The 15,073-nt window shown below is 31.9% G+C and overlaps 2 protein-coding genes across 2 annotated transcripts; both read left to right on the top strand.

Annotated features, from left to right (window-relative positions):
- Positions 1 to 2,383: 2,383 nt before the first annotated feature.
- Positions 2,384 to 6,849, top strand: TRIADDRAFT_52896 (uncharacterized protein; the record flags this gene model as incomplete). Its single annotated transcript, XM_002109693.1, has 7 exons — positions 2,384 to 2,390; positions 3,071 to 3,100; positions 3,215 to 3,244; positions 5,785 to 5,929; positions 6,039 to 6,168; positions 6,263 to 6,403; positions 6,634 to 6,849. 7 exons carry the CDS (start codon positions 2,384 to 2,386, stop codon positions 6,847 to 6,849), a joined length of 699 nt encoding a protein of 232 aa, XP_002109729.1.
- Positions 6,850 to 7,740: 891 nt separating this feature from the next.
- TRIADDRAFT_63601 (expressed hypothetical protein) lies at positions 7,741 to 15,073 on the top strand (the record flags this gene model as incomplete). The annotated part of the gene is made up of 19 exons (XM_002109692.1): positions 7,741 to 7,776; positions 8,348 to 8,487; positions 8,945 to 9,056; positions 9,165 to 9,260; positions 9,442 to 9,495; positions 9,582 to 9,752; positions 10,094 to 10,231; positions 10,306 to 10,391; positions 10,634 to 10,867; positions 11,211 to 11,343; positions 11,463 to 11,659; positions 11,840 to 11,951; positions 12,106 to 12,399; positions 13,300 to 13,452; positions 13,620 to 13,765; positions 13,891 to 14,037; positions 14,118 to 14,241; positions 14,320 to 14,515; positions 14,640 to 15,073. 19 exons carry the CDS (start codon positions 7,741 to 7,743, stop codon positions 14,708 to 14,710), a joined length of 2,640 nt encoding a protein of 879 aa, XP_002109728.1. The 3' UTR covers positions 14,711 to 15,073.

The following is a 15,073-nucleotide window of genomic DNA, read 5'->3' as shown; positions in this document are numbered from 1 at the left end:
CAAGTTGATGATTGAATGGGCTCTTTTAAATTAATAAAAAGCAATGAATCTAGAATTGTTTCCCACATCATTAAGATCATAATCTAAATCTTTCGCATTGGCCCATTAATATTTTTTTTACTTGTCTTTAATTTGTAGTCTGTGATACGCTACTTTTTTAATTACTTAACTTTAAATTGATAGCGTATCTTACCTAGTTATTCTATCATCCTTTAGCCTGTTGCAATCTACGGTTAATTTGGAGGCTAATTTGATTGAAACGATTCATTCAAGTAGTAAAGGAAAAAATTTTCATCATGATGAAATATGCATTTTTGGCTTTGATAGCCATGCTTTTCATTTTTCAAGAAGCCGGTAAGTTTCTGATTAAGTTCATTTAATTACAAGCTATAGTAACATAAAATGCAAATCAAATTGAAAGGGAATATTAGCGGAATATTATTTATTTTTATACCAATTTGTGAAATCTTGATCATATTATTCGTAATTAGTAATTCTATAATATTAAATAGGAAGGATACTAGCATAAATTCACTCTGCCTTATGTTTAGTTAAGCATGTCATTTAATCAATGAAAATTATGAGCGTATTTTCTATAGAATTGAATTTTATAGAAGAAAACTAAGCAGCTAATGCAAACTTATTTGTTGAATTCCATCGAATTAGTTGATGTAACGACATGAGCTTAGTTTAGGATGCAGACTAAAATGGGTAATCGAGTTGAGAATTCTTCTTGATCAAGCTTAACTGATGCGGCCATTGATATTATTCTCATCTAATCCAATCTATACTAGTGACTTTAATTTAAAAATTTTCTCAGAGTACCAGTAGTGAAAAAGAATTATATCCTATCTACTGTCGGTTAATAATTTGCGTACTAGTGCATTTTTCTTTACTTTATCGCTACACTTATCGCTACAGTAATTTATCCACTGTATTGCGACTGAACTGAAGTATCCATCGAGTAACAGTGTCATAACGTACTCGTGTTACTAATATGCCTTCATCTTATTATCCACCCTCTTTTGCTACGTTATTCTCGCTTGAGTTCTTTTTCTCTATTCGTTTCTTACACTATGGAAAATGTTCTACACATTGCCATAGTTGATTAAATAAAATTAAAAGCAGAATTTACTGCTCCACTAGCTAATCAGTGGAAAATAATGCATGAAATAGATAATCGATAATTAATAGTTATTTATACAAATATTTTTTATTTTATATCTACTAATATCCCACCTTCTACTAGAAAGCACCTTCGCAGACGACGGCAGTTTCATACGTTATGAAATTGCATTAACATTGCAATTAACAGAATTTTCTTACTTACTTACTTACATACGTGCACTAATGGCCTTAAACTTTAAGCGGTTTACCGATTAGAAATGATGTGTAATTGCGTTTATATGGTCCACTTTTAGTGGCAAAGTGCTTTTTCTAATGTTATACACTGCTTGAACACCTTCAACATCAGTAGCATCATTTCCCGTTGAAATCTTTTATTGGTAATAGAGTGTTAGATTCACAGTTCAGTAACTTAAACATAGTACATAAATTATAGGCCGGTATCAAATAATTTTCAGCTCATACCCATTTTCCTGATAGAGTAATATAGCGGTATTGAAGCAAAACCAGTTAGTAGATCAGAATACTCTTGTAGTGCTTCCTATATCGGAAAATTTTGAGCTTAAAACTTTAATCATTATGCAGATATGAATGAAGCCACACATATGAGTAAAAAAATAAAGAAATGGTACGTTAGCTCTCTTTTCTTTTGGGATCCCTAATTTTAATTCAACATTAACAAAGATTTCTATACTAAAAGAAACTCACAAGCGATTTTCCTATCCCACAATAAAGCAGCATCGAGATGATTGAACGATGGCTCTTTGTTCATAATCGTCGTTCATAACAGTATTAAATACTAGAGCAGTACACTTTCGAATGTAATAGCCAACAATTTCATTACTCCCTGCAAAATATTGTAGTATAGGATAATAGGGCTAATGAACGTTAGAATCTTAAAAGAGTCTTGATAAAGATATGATTGCCAATAAATTTATTAAGGTCACTGAAACAAGATAATCATCTTTGGGTTCAATTACATAAGCAGTCGACTTTATTAAATTAATTTATCTATAATCTTCATAAATAAGTATATTGCTATCTAGAATGAGTTATTTACCTTATATCTCTATGGTGTGTAGTTACAAATGTAATTATTTGCTTTTCGTATTTGCAATTGGTGATTTTATTGTATTTCATGTAATAAGTGAAAATGAAATGCCCTGAATAGTTAGTTTGCCCTATTTAAGAGATTGCATTAGCCATTCAGTTATCAGTCACTATCCTAGATTTAGAATTATATCAAAATTTTAAATAGATGGCAGGTTAGCCACAGCAAGGAATTGTTTCACTACTGTTGACAATTACCTCAATATCATTTCATAATAAAAAAAGTAGCGATAGTCAATTTCTATTAGGATAGACGAAATATTTGCGATATACCATCCAGTGTTATGGTAAGATATAAAATGAAATGATAAAAAATAAATGCTATTTATCAATGGCATAGCAGTTACTGCACTACAGACTAATTTACACATGCTGAATTGTTGAGGGCTTTCATCACCTTAAGGATAAGATTGTTACAGTTATTTATTTAACCTCCCTAAATAGGCCTTGGCCCCCAGTTTTATTAAATGGACTACTGTTAATCTTAGACTCATCGCTATATAGTCAAAGATAGAGTATTCCTGTACTCTATCAGATCTATTCTGAAGAGAAATTAATGTACAGACTAGTTAGGATCAAAACTGAATTATGTTGTGAAGGATCATTACGATAGTCTTGACTATCTATTCCTGAATTATTCTCTCACCATTTCTAATTCTTAAATTTTGTTAAATTACGTATATTTCTTTTGTATTGGGCATTTCACACCTTGGCATAGTCCATACAGTTAATTTTAAATTTAATTTATCCTCCACTGTTTTATGATTACAGAGGATAGAGAAGATCTCATTTGCATTCTAACATTGTTATTGTATTTTTCTTGCGATCTATTTAGCTTCTTCAGGAAAACCTTCGAATTCAACGAGTAAGTCCTAAAAATAATAACTTTTCTACTTTTTCATGAATTACCGCGTAAGTAATAGAGAAGATTCTGTTTTCATTCTAGCATTTTCATTATATTTTCTTTCGATCTGTTTAGATTCCTCAGGAAGACCTTCAAATTCGTCAGGTAAGTCCTAAAGTAGTATGAACTATTAAGAATTGGCAATAGAGGTGTACTAAACTCCCATCGCTTGTCAATTCTATGCCAGTTAGCGTCAATTCTGTTTCAATACAGATCGCTCATGAAATAATGTCTATTCATATTTATATTAGTCTCCACTCTATTCAAATAATTTAACGAGTGTTAGCAAGTAAAACTGTCAACAACAATTACTAGAAAAAGGAGCGTAGAACAATTTTTTCTCTTCCATACAGATCAATTCTATCTATGCAAGTGTTTACCTCCATTTATATTTCAGTTCCTTAAAAAATTCTTGTAGATTTCTTTTTTAATTAATTCTGACTATATTGGCCGATAATTTCGTGTAGGCTAGCCTAATTGCTGACACTTATAGGAAGAACGTTACACTTTCTCTAAATTGATACTATTTTATTACCGATCCTTTGATTCCTTAGAAATAGAGTGTTTACATTGTCAAATTTCATTCCATTCTTCCTACAGTATCATTATTCTATTTATATAGAGATTGAATTATCTTCCCAAAGTCTCCTTTTCAATCCATTTTTATATTTCAAGTTTTTTTATATGTCAAACATCTGCTTGTATTTCGCCCAATTCCAGCCTGATTAGTTACAGTTCTAATTGTAGACTTACTCTAGCTCTCAGCTGAAATTGCTAAGATTCACAAGTCACTTTCCTTAATTTAAACAAGCCTATTATGTCGAATTAATCATAACGGTATACCGTTTATATGGCCACTATCACTAAACTCCAGCCGAGGAAATAATATCATCCGTGAAACTAAATTTTCCTTTAAAAGTTCACAAAAATTTATTGTATCACATACTTGATTGCCATAGTAGCTTCTCTAGTGATTTCATTGAAAATGGTACATTTCAATCGGCTGCCATTCTCTTTCCAGACTATTCACGAATTACAATATTATCCTATTCCATTTCAATGCCGTTTATTCGAAAGACAATTAAGTCATATTAATAAATTAATATAGTGTAGTTTGGTTATCTGTTTCCTTGTATGGTAATTTTACATCAATAATTCTGAATCGAAGTTAACCATCTGCGAATTACTGAAAACTACCGGTATCAAGTGTATTGATAGACAGAATATCTAGGATACATCAAATTAATCCTTCAATTAAAATACTTTCGAAAGAATGTGTTTGCAATCGTCGCTGAAAAAATTTACAACTTAAATCTGCCATGAATAATTTTGATAGAAATCTAGAGATTTTAGGAGCTATAGAGTCTTTATTAACTTTAATAATCGCGCTATATCTCGACGATACTATTAGCGATTAATAAAAGGATTACTCAGCGTATAAAAAATACAAATTGGCCAGCCTTTTATTCAATCTGTTATTTTAAACTGTAATTCATTCAGCAGTCATCTTTATCAATATCAAATGTCAGTGCTTTATCATTATGCTTAGATACCATAATTTAATTATAGATATCATATAATGAAAATAAACTTACAATTTGAGAAAGTAGGAAAACATCAGATCTTAGTTTATATTTACTTACGGATTAGCAGACGAGTATATTTCGTTTTGCAAGTCCAAAATTGCGACATTAGTGTATAGTTTAATTCACCAATGGGATCACTAGATCATGGCTCCGAATAGATATATTGCCATAAAAGTGCTTACTTTGGTTTAGATTAACACTGAAATAAATGAAATTCGTATCATCCAAATATATATGATAGATCTAATTAAGAGGCCACTGGTAATTATGTAATCCAAAACAGCAACCGTAGTCTCAGTTATCAATTCTTTGTGAATATACGATTTCTTCATTACCTGCAGTATATTATTCTTTCATTTCATGAGGTTTATTAGGCAAATTCTCCAAATTTAGTCTACCTGTCATATGCAGACCCTATCAATTTCCGTACATATATAATATATATATATCCTTCTTTCATAGCCTGAAATGTATGCAATGAAAGAAATATTATGAAATGGGTATGATTCTACAAATAAGTTGTTCAGAAGCTCAAATACCAAAAATAAAGCTCCTAAACTTATCTTAAGAAATTCACACCGATGCGATGATGTATTTGTAATCTTGAGCTAATTTCGAGCAGCACTAGAACTCTCTATCGACAATGAATAAATAAGCCCAGCTACTTAAAAATAGAAATAGTGCAAATAGTAGTATCTAAATCGAACTTAAGACATACAAAATTATAATGATACACTATCGAAATGTATATTAAATTTATTGTCAAGATTCTACTAGATAATAAAAGTAAAGGTCTAGCTCCAAAAGTGGCTAACAGCTGAGTAACATGAAATAAACTTTTCAGCCGTCTATCAGTTCCCTTTATATATTTAGCCTATTAGAACACTATGTATTTAGATATATTTATCGTTGTAACGCTAAAAAAAGTGTCCAAGCTGTTACTCAGAATCAACCTATTATACGCGATATCCGTCGAATGGAATTGATTTGCCACTTTCAGATTAATACTATTTCCTTAACTATTTTCTGCTAATTTTTTATTTCTATTCCACATTTCAGTCAACAATACAGGATTCATCAAGCCTGACAATAGTTCCTACCGTTTCAATGCATCGAATCCTTTCAATGGATTTCAGTTTCATAAACCTGGACAAGCTCCTAAACCTGGCTCTAGAGAAGCACAATTGGAGAAGCATGCTAAGATGTAAGATGTTCTTATTGACTATCTGCAAGCTTGGAAAGAAGTATAAATTAATTTTAAACTTCTATCATCATATCTGACTTTCATATTTATCTCGTGAATAATTCTATAGACGAATTCAAGCCATGTTGAAAAGGCTGCCATCGGAGGTCTTGGAGAAGTTAACCGATGCAAATTTCACTCAAAACTTAACCCTGAGTGAACTGGCTAAAGTCCCAGTGGAAGTCTTTCGTATCTTAAAAGTAACTATTTCATTGATTTTATAGTCGTTTATGCTTTTTACTCTACGTATAAATGCGTTGATCTCTCGCTCATATGTAATACTTATAATTCTAGCCTGAAGTTATTCAAAATCTTCCTACTTCAATGATTAAATCCATTGCTAATAAACTCTTTCGGGGACAATCGGCAGTTTTAGCCCATTTCCTTAAGTTAACTACTAAGGAAGTCTTTCTGAATATGATTCAACAAACTTCGGTAAGAACTGCTTCATTTTGAGTGTTCTGAAGATAGCTATCAGATATTTCGAAAATTATAGCAATGCAGAAGTAGGACGCTGAAATGTAGCAAGTCAATTAGACAAAGTAGAAATAATAGTATGCAGATTAGCAAAATTCCAGCGTCTTAATAGTTAGCTTAGTTTGATTAGATCATTGTCAAGAATATCGTATCAACATTTATTAATTAAAATCATAATCTACCTCTAGATCTTGTTTACTGCCTCGAAAAAATCCATTCCGAAAGATTATTCTGCGGCCATCATTGCAGCTGCGAAGGTACACTACGGAAATGCTAATAAATGGAATTTAGATCTATTGAGAAAGTTGCGATTACCCCAATTTTTCAACGGTTTCTCACCTCAAGATTTTGCAAAAATTCCTACTTTGGTTTGGAAAACCATTTTAAGTTCTCCTGACCAGTGAGTTGAGCTGAATAAAATTACTTTCGATTTACTACGATCTAGATTGATAACGACTTAAATTTCCCCATTGCATAGCACAATATTGAGCTACAAGCTACTGCACAATCAGAAGCTCAATTCATAATTCTAACATGCTGATAAAATTGAAATATAGCTCTAAAGTCGTAGGAGAAATGCTGCGTAATGCTGACAAGGGACAACGAATTGCTATAATTCAAGCTGCTGTACGAGCATTTGGCAAACCCAATACTTGGACCATTTCTCAATCTTCACAGTTTAAGTTCCGTTCTTATATCTTACTTCCCTATATGGACGTGAAATACCTCAAACTTTTATCCAACTCATATGTACGTGATTTGGCATGATAGAATAGATTAAGATCAAATTGAACGCTAATTTTTTCTAATCCCACTACTGTGCTAATATCTTGTCTATGTGTACCATGTTCGAATACAGATTACTTTTTCATTATTATTTCAGCTATAATAGTTGGTGATACTGTTATGGTTATATAATAGCTTAAGCTATACGTATATCCAGGAATTGTAGATTGAGTTTACTTATCCCTTATTAGATTTGTAAATCTTTTATACTTTCTTAGTTTTATTGCATAAACGTAGAAAGAAGTGAATTAGCTTAAATTGAACAATTATATGAGCCTTAAACGCAGCAATTTACATTACGTTCAGTACCATACAAGATATGATGTAAAAAGTCTTCTTAGATACGGTAGAAGATTTACAGAGTACCAGAGCACACAAATCGTTTTGTAACTTTAAACAAAATACATCAATCAGTAACTTTAATTATATACAATGGAAGAACTTTACAGCATAAAAGTATCCGTAAATTTCAAGCTAAATTCATATAATAATTGCTAAACCATAACATAATGGATAAGATTAATAGAATAGACATAAGTATCAAGGTATGAAATTACTGATATCAAATGCTCTCATGGAGCATTAATGATATAGCAGAAAAATGTTGAATACGCATCCTTTCATCTTAGCTATAGAACTTTACAAAATAATTCATCAAAGGTTACTCTAAGTTGATAAATTATAGAAATAATATCTGCTAAAATTAACTCTAAGGCTTTTAACACTTTCTATGATATACTGTAGCCACTTTGTATCTAGAAAATGATCATTCAGTAAAGCGCTAATCTAACATCAGCTAACTTTTTCATAAAATAGCAGACATTGAGTAGAAAAAAATATATATAGCTTACATGCTTCATTAAATTAAAACAGCTGTTCTGAGCGTAAAGTAGAGCATCTGCCGAGATCATTAATGAAAAATATCTGTAGCAGCAGTTCAATGAGATAACTTGATTACTGCAATACTCACATTTTATTAATCATTTCTTTTTACAGTTATAAATAGCTTTACACTTAGAGGTGACAGTTTCACATTCTTGAGTTAAAATTCAACAGCATTGATTGAATTAGTAATGATTCAATATTCTGAGATTCTAAAACATCTAATTGGATTAGGTTGCCGCATTTGTGAAAACCTATTTCAAGACACCGGGTGTAGCAGCTACTTTACCTCGTGAAGCTGGTAATATCATCATTAGCAAATTAAGTAAAGTATGGGGTAATCCAAAAACGTGGAATAAGACTCTTATTAATCAGTAAGTTGACTAAATTTTTCTACTGATTTTATTTCATATAAGACTTTGATGTATGTCACTCTACCTTACCGTTAAAATTGTTTAATTCATTCCTATTATGAAGATTTATTCTAAAATTATGAGTTAAGTTATTAATTTTTGCATGTAACTACTTAGTCATAGCGCTAAATATTATACAAATTCATTTTTTTATATAAATAAAGTGAATAATAGCTGTGAGGCGTCAATATACTAGATATTAATTACAAATCTGCAAAGTAAACCCGTAAAATCGTTTAAATTAATTTTAATAGAAGCATCTGATCAATTACCACATTTTCCTAGATGATAACCTTTAGAATGAAAATAAAAATATACACTTTACGAACAGTTTTCTTAGTACCAATACAAGAATAAACTATGTCTTGATGTAAATGACGGTAAAATCTATTAAATCTATTTTTACACTTTCTTCTAGAATTGGGGTATTAAGAAAGGTATTACCCCTTTCAGCATTGAAAAACCTACCTGCAAATACTTTAAGGGATACTTTTACAGATCTTGGAAAGCAATCGTTGAAAGCCGCGCAAGTAATCTTTAAACAAATATTACTTCTCGCTCTAAAAACACTATGTGCTAAATTAACGTCTAAACTACTTTTATTTATCTTAATTGTTATCTATTTATGAAATACATAGAGGGCAGCCTTAGGTAAACGAGCTATTGAAGTATATGGCAATCCAAAGAACTGGACAGCGGCCGATCTTAGCAATATTGGTAGTATAGCTAAATCGGTTGGTAGATCATCACTTTTACAACTAAATCGAAGTGTCGTTTTGGACTCAATCTCCAGTTTGAGTACAGTTAATTTCGATCGACAGAATGTGAGTTAAGATGAAGAAATGGAATATTGTAGATTATAAAGAAGTTAAAACAAAAATCCTTAAATGAATTTATTACAATATTTGTTGATAGGGGCGCATCATGTTAAATCATATTAAGCAAGCTACTTCTGATACCTGGGGGAAGGTAATAAGCATCAGCTACGATTAATTAATATGATTATGTAGCACTCCTTCTATATATCATCGATTTCAATCAATTTTCCATATTAGGTCAAGTCATGGACATCTTCTCATGTTAAACAACTAGGCAGTTTGGTTACTGGTCTATCAACTTCAGATTTCGATCAATTGAGTAAAAGTACAATTCAGGATTCGTTGTCCACACTCAAAACTCATGTCAAAAGTCTTCGTAAAGTTGCACGACGTAAAATTATCAAGAAAGTAAGTTTATGACTTTATAGAATCCCCTCTTTTAAGTTATAAAAAAGGATACATCATGAAGGAATGTCAGTATTTATGGATAAAATATGGAAAAGTTTGTAGAATTATTCTATTTAGTAGTAAATGTTGTGAATTAATGGGATATTCTGAAATCTTTTGAACTTAATCTTGAGAATTTAAGCTTCAATTGCAAAGAAATTCTTGCCCAGTAACAATAGAATTAGTCGTAAATACCTGAATATAAAATATAAGAGATTGCAAAGTATCCATAGATCGATTACTAGATGTAAATAGTTTAGATTAAATAACATTTTCAATTCATTTCTTACTTCATAATCTAGTTGGGAAGTGATTTCCGTACTATGTTAGCCAACATTAGCGATTTTGTGCAAGATATTCCATTCCGAAATTTAACCGACATTACGTTTGGCAATTTGGATGCTACTGGTGACAGTCAACCAAATTGGTCCAAGGGCCAAGTTAGTTTTATCACTTCTTATTTCTGCTTTGATGTTTCAAGCTGACTCTAACGTGTCACTTTCATCATTAATAGGCTTTAAAATTGATCAATTTGTACCTGGATGAATATGGTGATATCAGTAATACAAGTAGCAGTAACTATGGCTTTGAAAATATTAGGTCAGGAAAAAGTACACGTTGTAATATAAAAATTCACCGCATAATAATTTACTTGATGATTTATTTTATTTCATGAGAATTCTCGTTATTGAATAAGTATACATTTGCATTAGCAAATACTGAATCTTCATTATTTATCTGCTTAAGTCATAAGACTTTAAATGACTTTACATACAGAAGTCTTTAGATAGTACAGTATATCTAATCCATCTAATCTTCTGTTTGCTGAATACGGATAACAGGAAAATGGGCAGTCTAGTGACTGGAATGACCCACGCTAATTTGTCCCAACTACCATTTGATGGTTGTATAGATACTTTAACAGTTTTAACTGCCCGAACAGACTGGAGTATTGGCCAAATTAAAGTTTTGTATCGCATGTTTAAAGCTTGTATGGCCATTACGAGTGCTCAAAATTTCTCTTCTATCACTACTGATGATCTTACTGCTGCAGGCCAAGTTTTGTCTTTCTTAACGTAAGTTGATAACGTTTACAGCAAGGGCAAACAATATTTTCTCTTCATCTCCTGTATTTCATGGATGGATGACTTCTAGTAATTTATTCTAGTTTTACTTTAGGCTTATTAACAGTATAGAAACCTAGATTTAGTATTCTATTTTCTTTTAATTATAGTTATTAGTTGATCATGGTCGATCACAGCTTTATATTTTAAACAGCACATAGCAAGCGCGCAAAATTACATGTATAATAAATCGAATCCTGAAATAGCAATCTGACGTGTTTAATAATTTGATGTGTTAGGATGCTATTAAGAAATGATATATTGAATCTTTTCTCTTTAATTGTATGTTCTCCAGGCCTGAAGAAATTGGCAACATGACTAATGCCACATGTCGGGAAGCTATTCGTACAATTGGAAGCTCCGGTAACTTTGATGGTTCGCATATTCTTGCTTATCAGAGACGATTAGATGCTGCTCTTAGATGTTATGTAAGCATAGATGAATGATTTTTGTATAAAGCAGACATTATTTAGGTTAAATCGAGTGCTGTCGTGCTTTTTTAGATTGTGTATAGTGAAAATATGAAAAATTCTTGCATTTATGATAGGAAAAAAATAACAACAAGAATTTTACGGATGACGATATTTTGAGCTTTGGTAAACTAGTTTGTGGCATGCAAGTTGCCCATATCAAAAGAATCCCCAACGATGTCTTGTCCAATCATTTATATTCTATATGCCGACTTCGATGCTTATCATCAACACTAAAGAAGGAGATTGCTAATCGTACCAAGATGGCTGTGGGGTAAGCTGCAATATTGATTAAAATTTTGACCGAGTTATTGTGTGCATCAGTTTATAACTATTGTCCAAATTGAAAGAAATACCTTTATAAATATCATTAATCCATAAAATTAATGTTGACTAATTATCGAGGTGGACTATGGCTTTCTGACTGCTACTTGTAAATTTAATAAATTTATAGATATCCGGTGAATATGGCCAATCCGATGCAAGCATTGCCCTCGGAAACTGTTCGTGATCTTGGGCCATGCTTAGATGGCTTTACATCAGCAGAATTAAATAAATTAAATCCGGTAAGAGTAGCTGTAATTATGGATTATTTTGACTGAAAATATCTATACCTTAAAGTTACTGTGCTACCAGCTTACAAAATTAGTTATGATATAAACTAGAATAAATAAAGAATAAAAAATATGACAGAAATTTGTAATTTGAATGTTGAAATAGGAAACCATCCGTTTTTCGGCTGATAGCTTTAATGGAGAAAAGTTTTTAGCAGCCACGAAAGCTGTTATCGTCGCCAAGTATTTCGAGACTTATAATGTAACGAGAAGAAGACGAGCAACAAGCACAGTTACATCTTATGATATCCTTTCTCTTGGAAGCGATTTATCTACAGGATTAACTGTCAACGACATTAATAACATGGATAATGCTACTTTCGCAGATTCTGTTGAAACTTTGGGTAATGCATCCTTGTCTAAAGATCAAATTTATGCCTTGGCAGCGAGAGCCAAACAGGTGCGAATTTAATTGAAGGGATCATTTCTTCAGCTTTAGATTATTTTAATACCTTGAAAGGGCAATTACCAGTCACAGAACAAAATTTGTAGCACTTAGAGGGTAAACTAACATTACACCATACAGTAGATATCTCTTAGGAATATTTGCAGAACCTTTACAATATCACTGATACTATATTGTAACAGTACATCAAACGATCGAAAATAAAGCACACAATTAAAAACTTCATACTTAACTTTGTCTTAATAGTCGCTTTAATGCATATACGCGTATATAGGATACATTGTTATCACAGAAATATATTAAATGTTAAGATTACATCAGTTTTAGATATGAAAGACATAAATCTTAACAGGCGAACACAGTAATTTGCACAGAAATCAATTCAAACGTAAATTGATCGGAAATTATTATGATGATAACTCAACTTGAAAATATCAACAATTCACCACCAAACGAGATTTCGTGACACCCTCTGAAGAAATTTTGAATTGCTCAGGCTGAAGAAACATAAAGAGTTTAGAATAACTTCCATTTCAGATGGCTTAGGTCTTTCTTGCGTGAAATTTCAATACTTGTATTACTACATTATTAATTTCGTTCGATTTACTAATTAAAAGAGATATGACAGTGCACACCATTAAATTCTAACCTTATTATTTCCCTTGCTGAACAGTTGGATTAGTCTTTGTGATATTTTTTATTTATCTAATGTTCCTTGGCGAAAATTTAGTATTAAGGGGAACAATAAACAGATTTAATTTTTCTTGTTATTCATTCTAGTGCTAGGTTGTTCAACTATTCTTTGATAATAATTACTGATAAAATTACGTTACTATTTGATTTATTGCGAAATTTTTGAAAGAAATGAACTTTATAATTCTATTTGGATTGTAGTACTGGGGTAGTTTGGATCATTTTGGTCCTGACACAATATCAGCATTGGGAATAATCATGACTGGATTCAACTCATCCGATATTGCTAAATTAAACTTGACTGACTCGGATGCTATATCCGCTTTAGGAGAACAATCATGGGATTCTTCACAGGTTGGTTGACAAATGCTCTAGCTTTATTTTCTCTCATGTATTTTGTATAAAGCACTGTATATAAGGCTATACAAATAAAAGCAATATGCCGAGATTTTGTAATGTGTTTTGCCTGCCTACTTCATTATATTTACTTTTTGATAATTGAAATGGATAACTTGGTGCAGTTAACCGAATTAATTGCCAGAATTAAGAACAATTATGCGGGATCAGACGTCGCTACCTGGACAGCAGATCATTTCCTTGCTGTCAAGAATATGATTGCAGGATTATCAACATCGGATCTGAGTAAAATAGATCAACAAGCCTATGAGTAAGTGATTCCTCCAGGATGTACTTAAATCAATTATCGTTGGTCACAGGTTACCAAGTAATTTTGAGTATCATTAGTGTTGATACCGCAAATTTAAGTCGTTTATTTTCTTACAAAATAATTAGAAATGCCGCTGATACCATTGGCGTTGTGCCTGGAATGTCATTAGCTCAGTTGCAGCAATTGTGCTCTAAAGCTAAAGGCTCATTTGGTAGCACTGTTTCAACATGGGAAACTGCATCTGTTCGAACTGCAGGAGTTGCATTAGGCATGTTGCTCATATTGTATCATGTTAGCAAAGTTATATAATCATGGCTATGATAAAGACCTATTCATTTTGATTGTAACGCAGAAATTTCTACTTTACGTTTTTGTTAGGTGGTTGTGATTCTGCTGATCTTTCATCACTTAGTAATGATGCAATTAACGCCATGAAAGCAAATGCCATTAAAAATTTTCCTGGCAGTCAGTTAGCAGTAAGTATTTAAGGAAATGGACTAAAACTGACCGTTACTATCTTTCTTAATCAACTTGTCTATGTAAATATTATATAGAAATTCACTAGTGCACAAATTGGCCAATTTGATGAAAGTCAAGCAAGTGCTATCACGGCTACACAGAAAAGTTCCTTGTCATCGGCACAAGTGCAAGCCTTAAATCAAGCCCAGCAAGGCGATAATTATGTTAGTGATAGTTCAACAAGTGCACCATCGGCAACCACAGCACCAGCCCTGGCTACAACCAAGACATGTGAGTAACCACGTCAATCTAGCATGATACTAGTATGCTGTTAACAAGCTGCAAGAGATTGAAATTGCATTGCCTTCATCGATTCTATTTATCTTGATTTATTATGTTTGATTTCCCCCTTTAGCTGCTGCAACTGCCATCAGAGCTGGTCTATCTCTCGTAGCAAGCATAGTTATCGCTATCACGATGCTTTAAATTTACTCTATACGTATTTAAGCATTGCAATTGGCTCCCTTCCAATTATTGTAGAAGTTCACATATAGATTTAGCTTCAGTATAGATATCTTTCGGAATTTGTTTTCCTAGATACTAGAATACTTTTGAAATTGATAGATTTTAAACTTATCCTAAATGACATGCTATCTGAAGGGTAGTCAATGTACATTATGCAATAAATAATTCATTTGTAGTCTATACTTTATTGCCCATCGTGAATGAACTTGGCTCTTTCTAACTTCCTGTATTGTTTACTTTTCCATTATACGTGTAAAGAACCTGGTTGTTTCTTCTAGTCTTATTTATCATCATTTGTAATTTTGATTAAATCTTAATAAATTC

Source organism: Trichoplax adhaerens, genomic scaffold (assembly GCF_000150275.1).
Source record: "Trichoplax adhaerens TRIADscaffold_2 genomic scaffold, whole genome shotgun sequence".
In the NCBI taxonomy this organism is placed as follows: Eukaryota; Metazoa; Placozoa; class Uniplacotomia; order Trichoplacea; family Trichoplacidae; genus Trichoplax; species Trichoplax adhaerens.
This window is presented reverse-complemented; position numbering and strand designations above follow the sequence as displayed.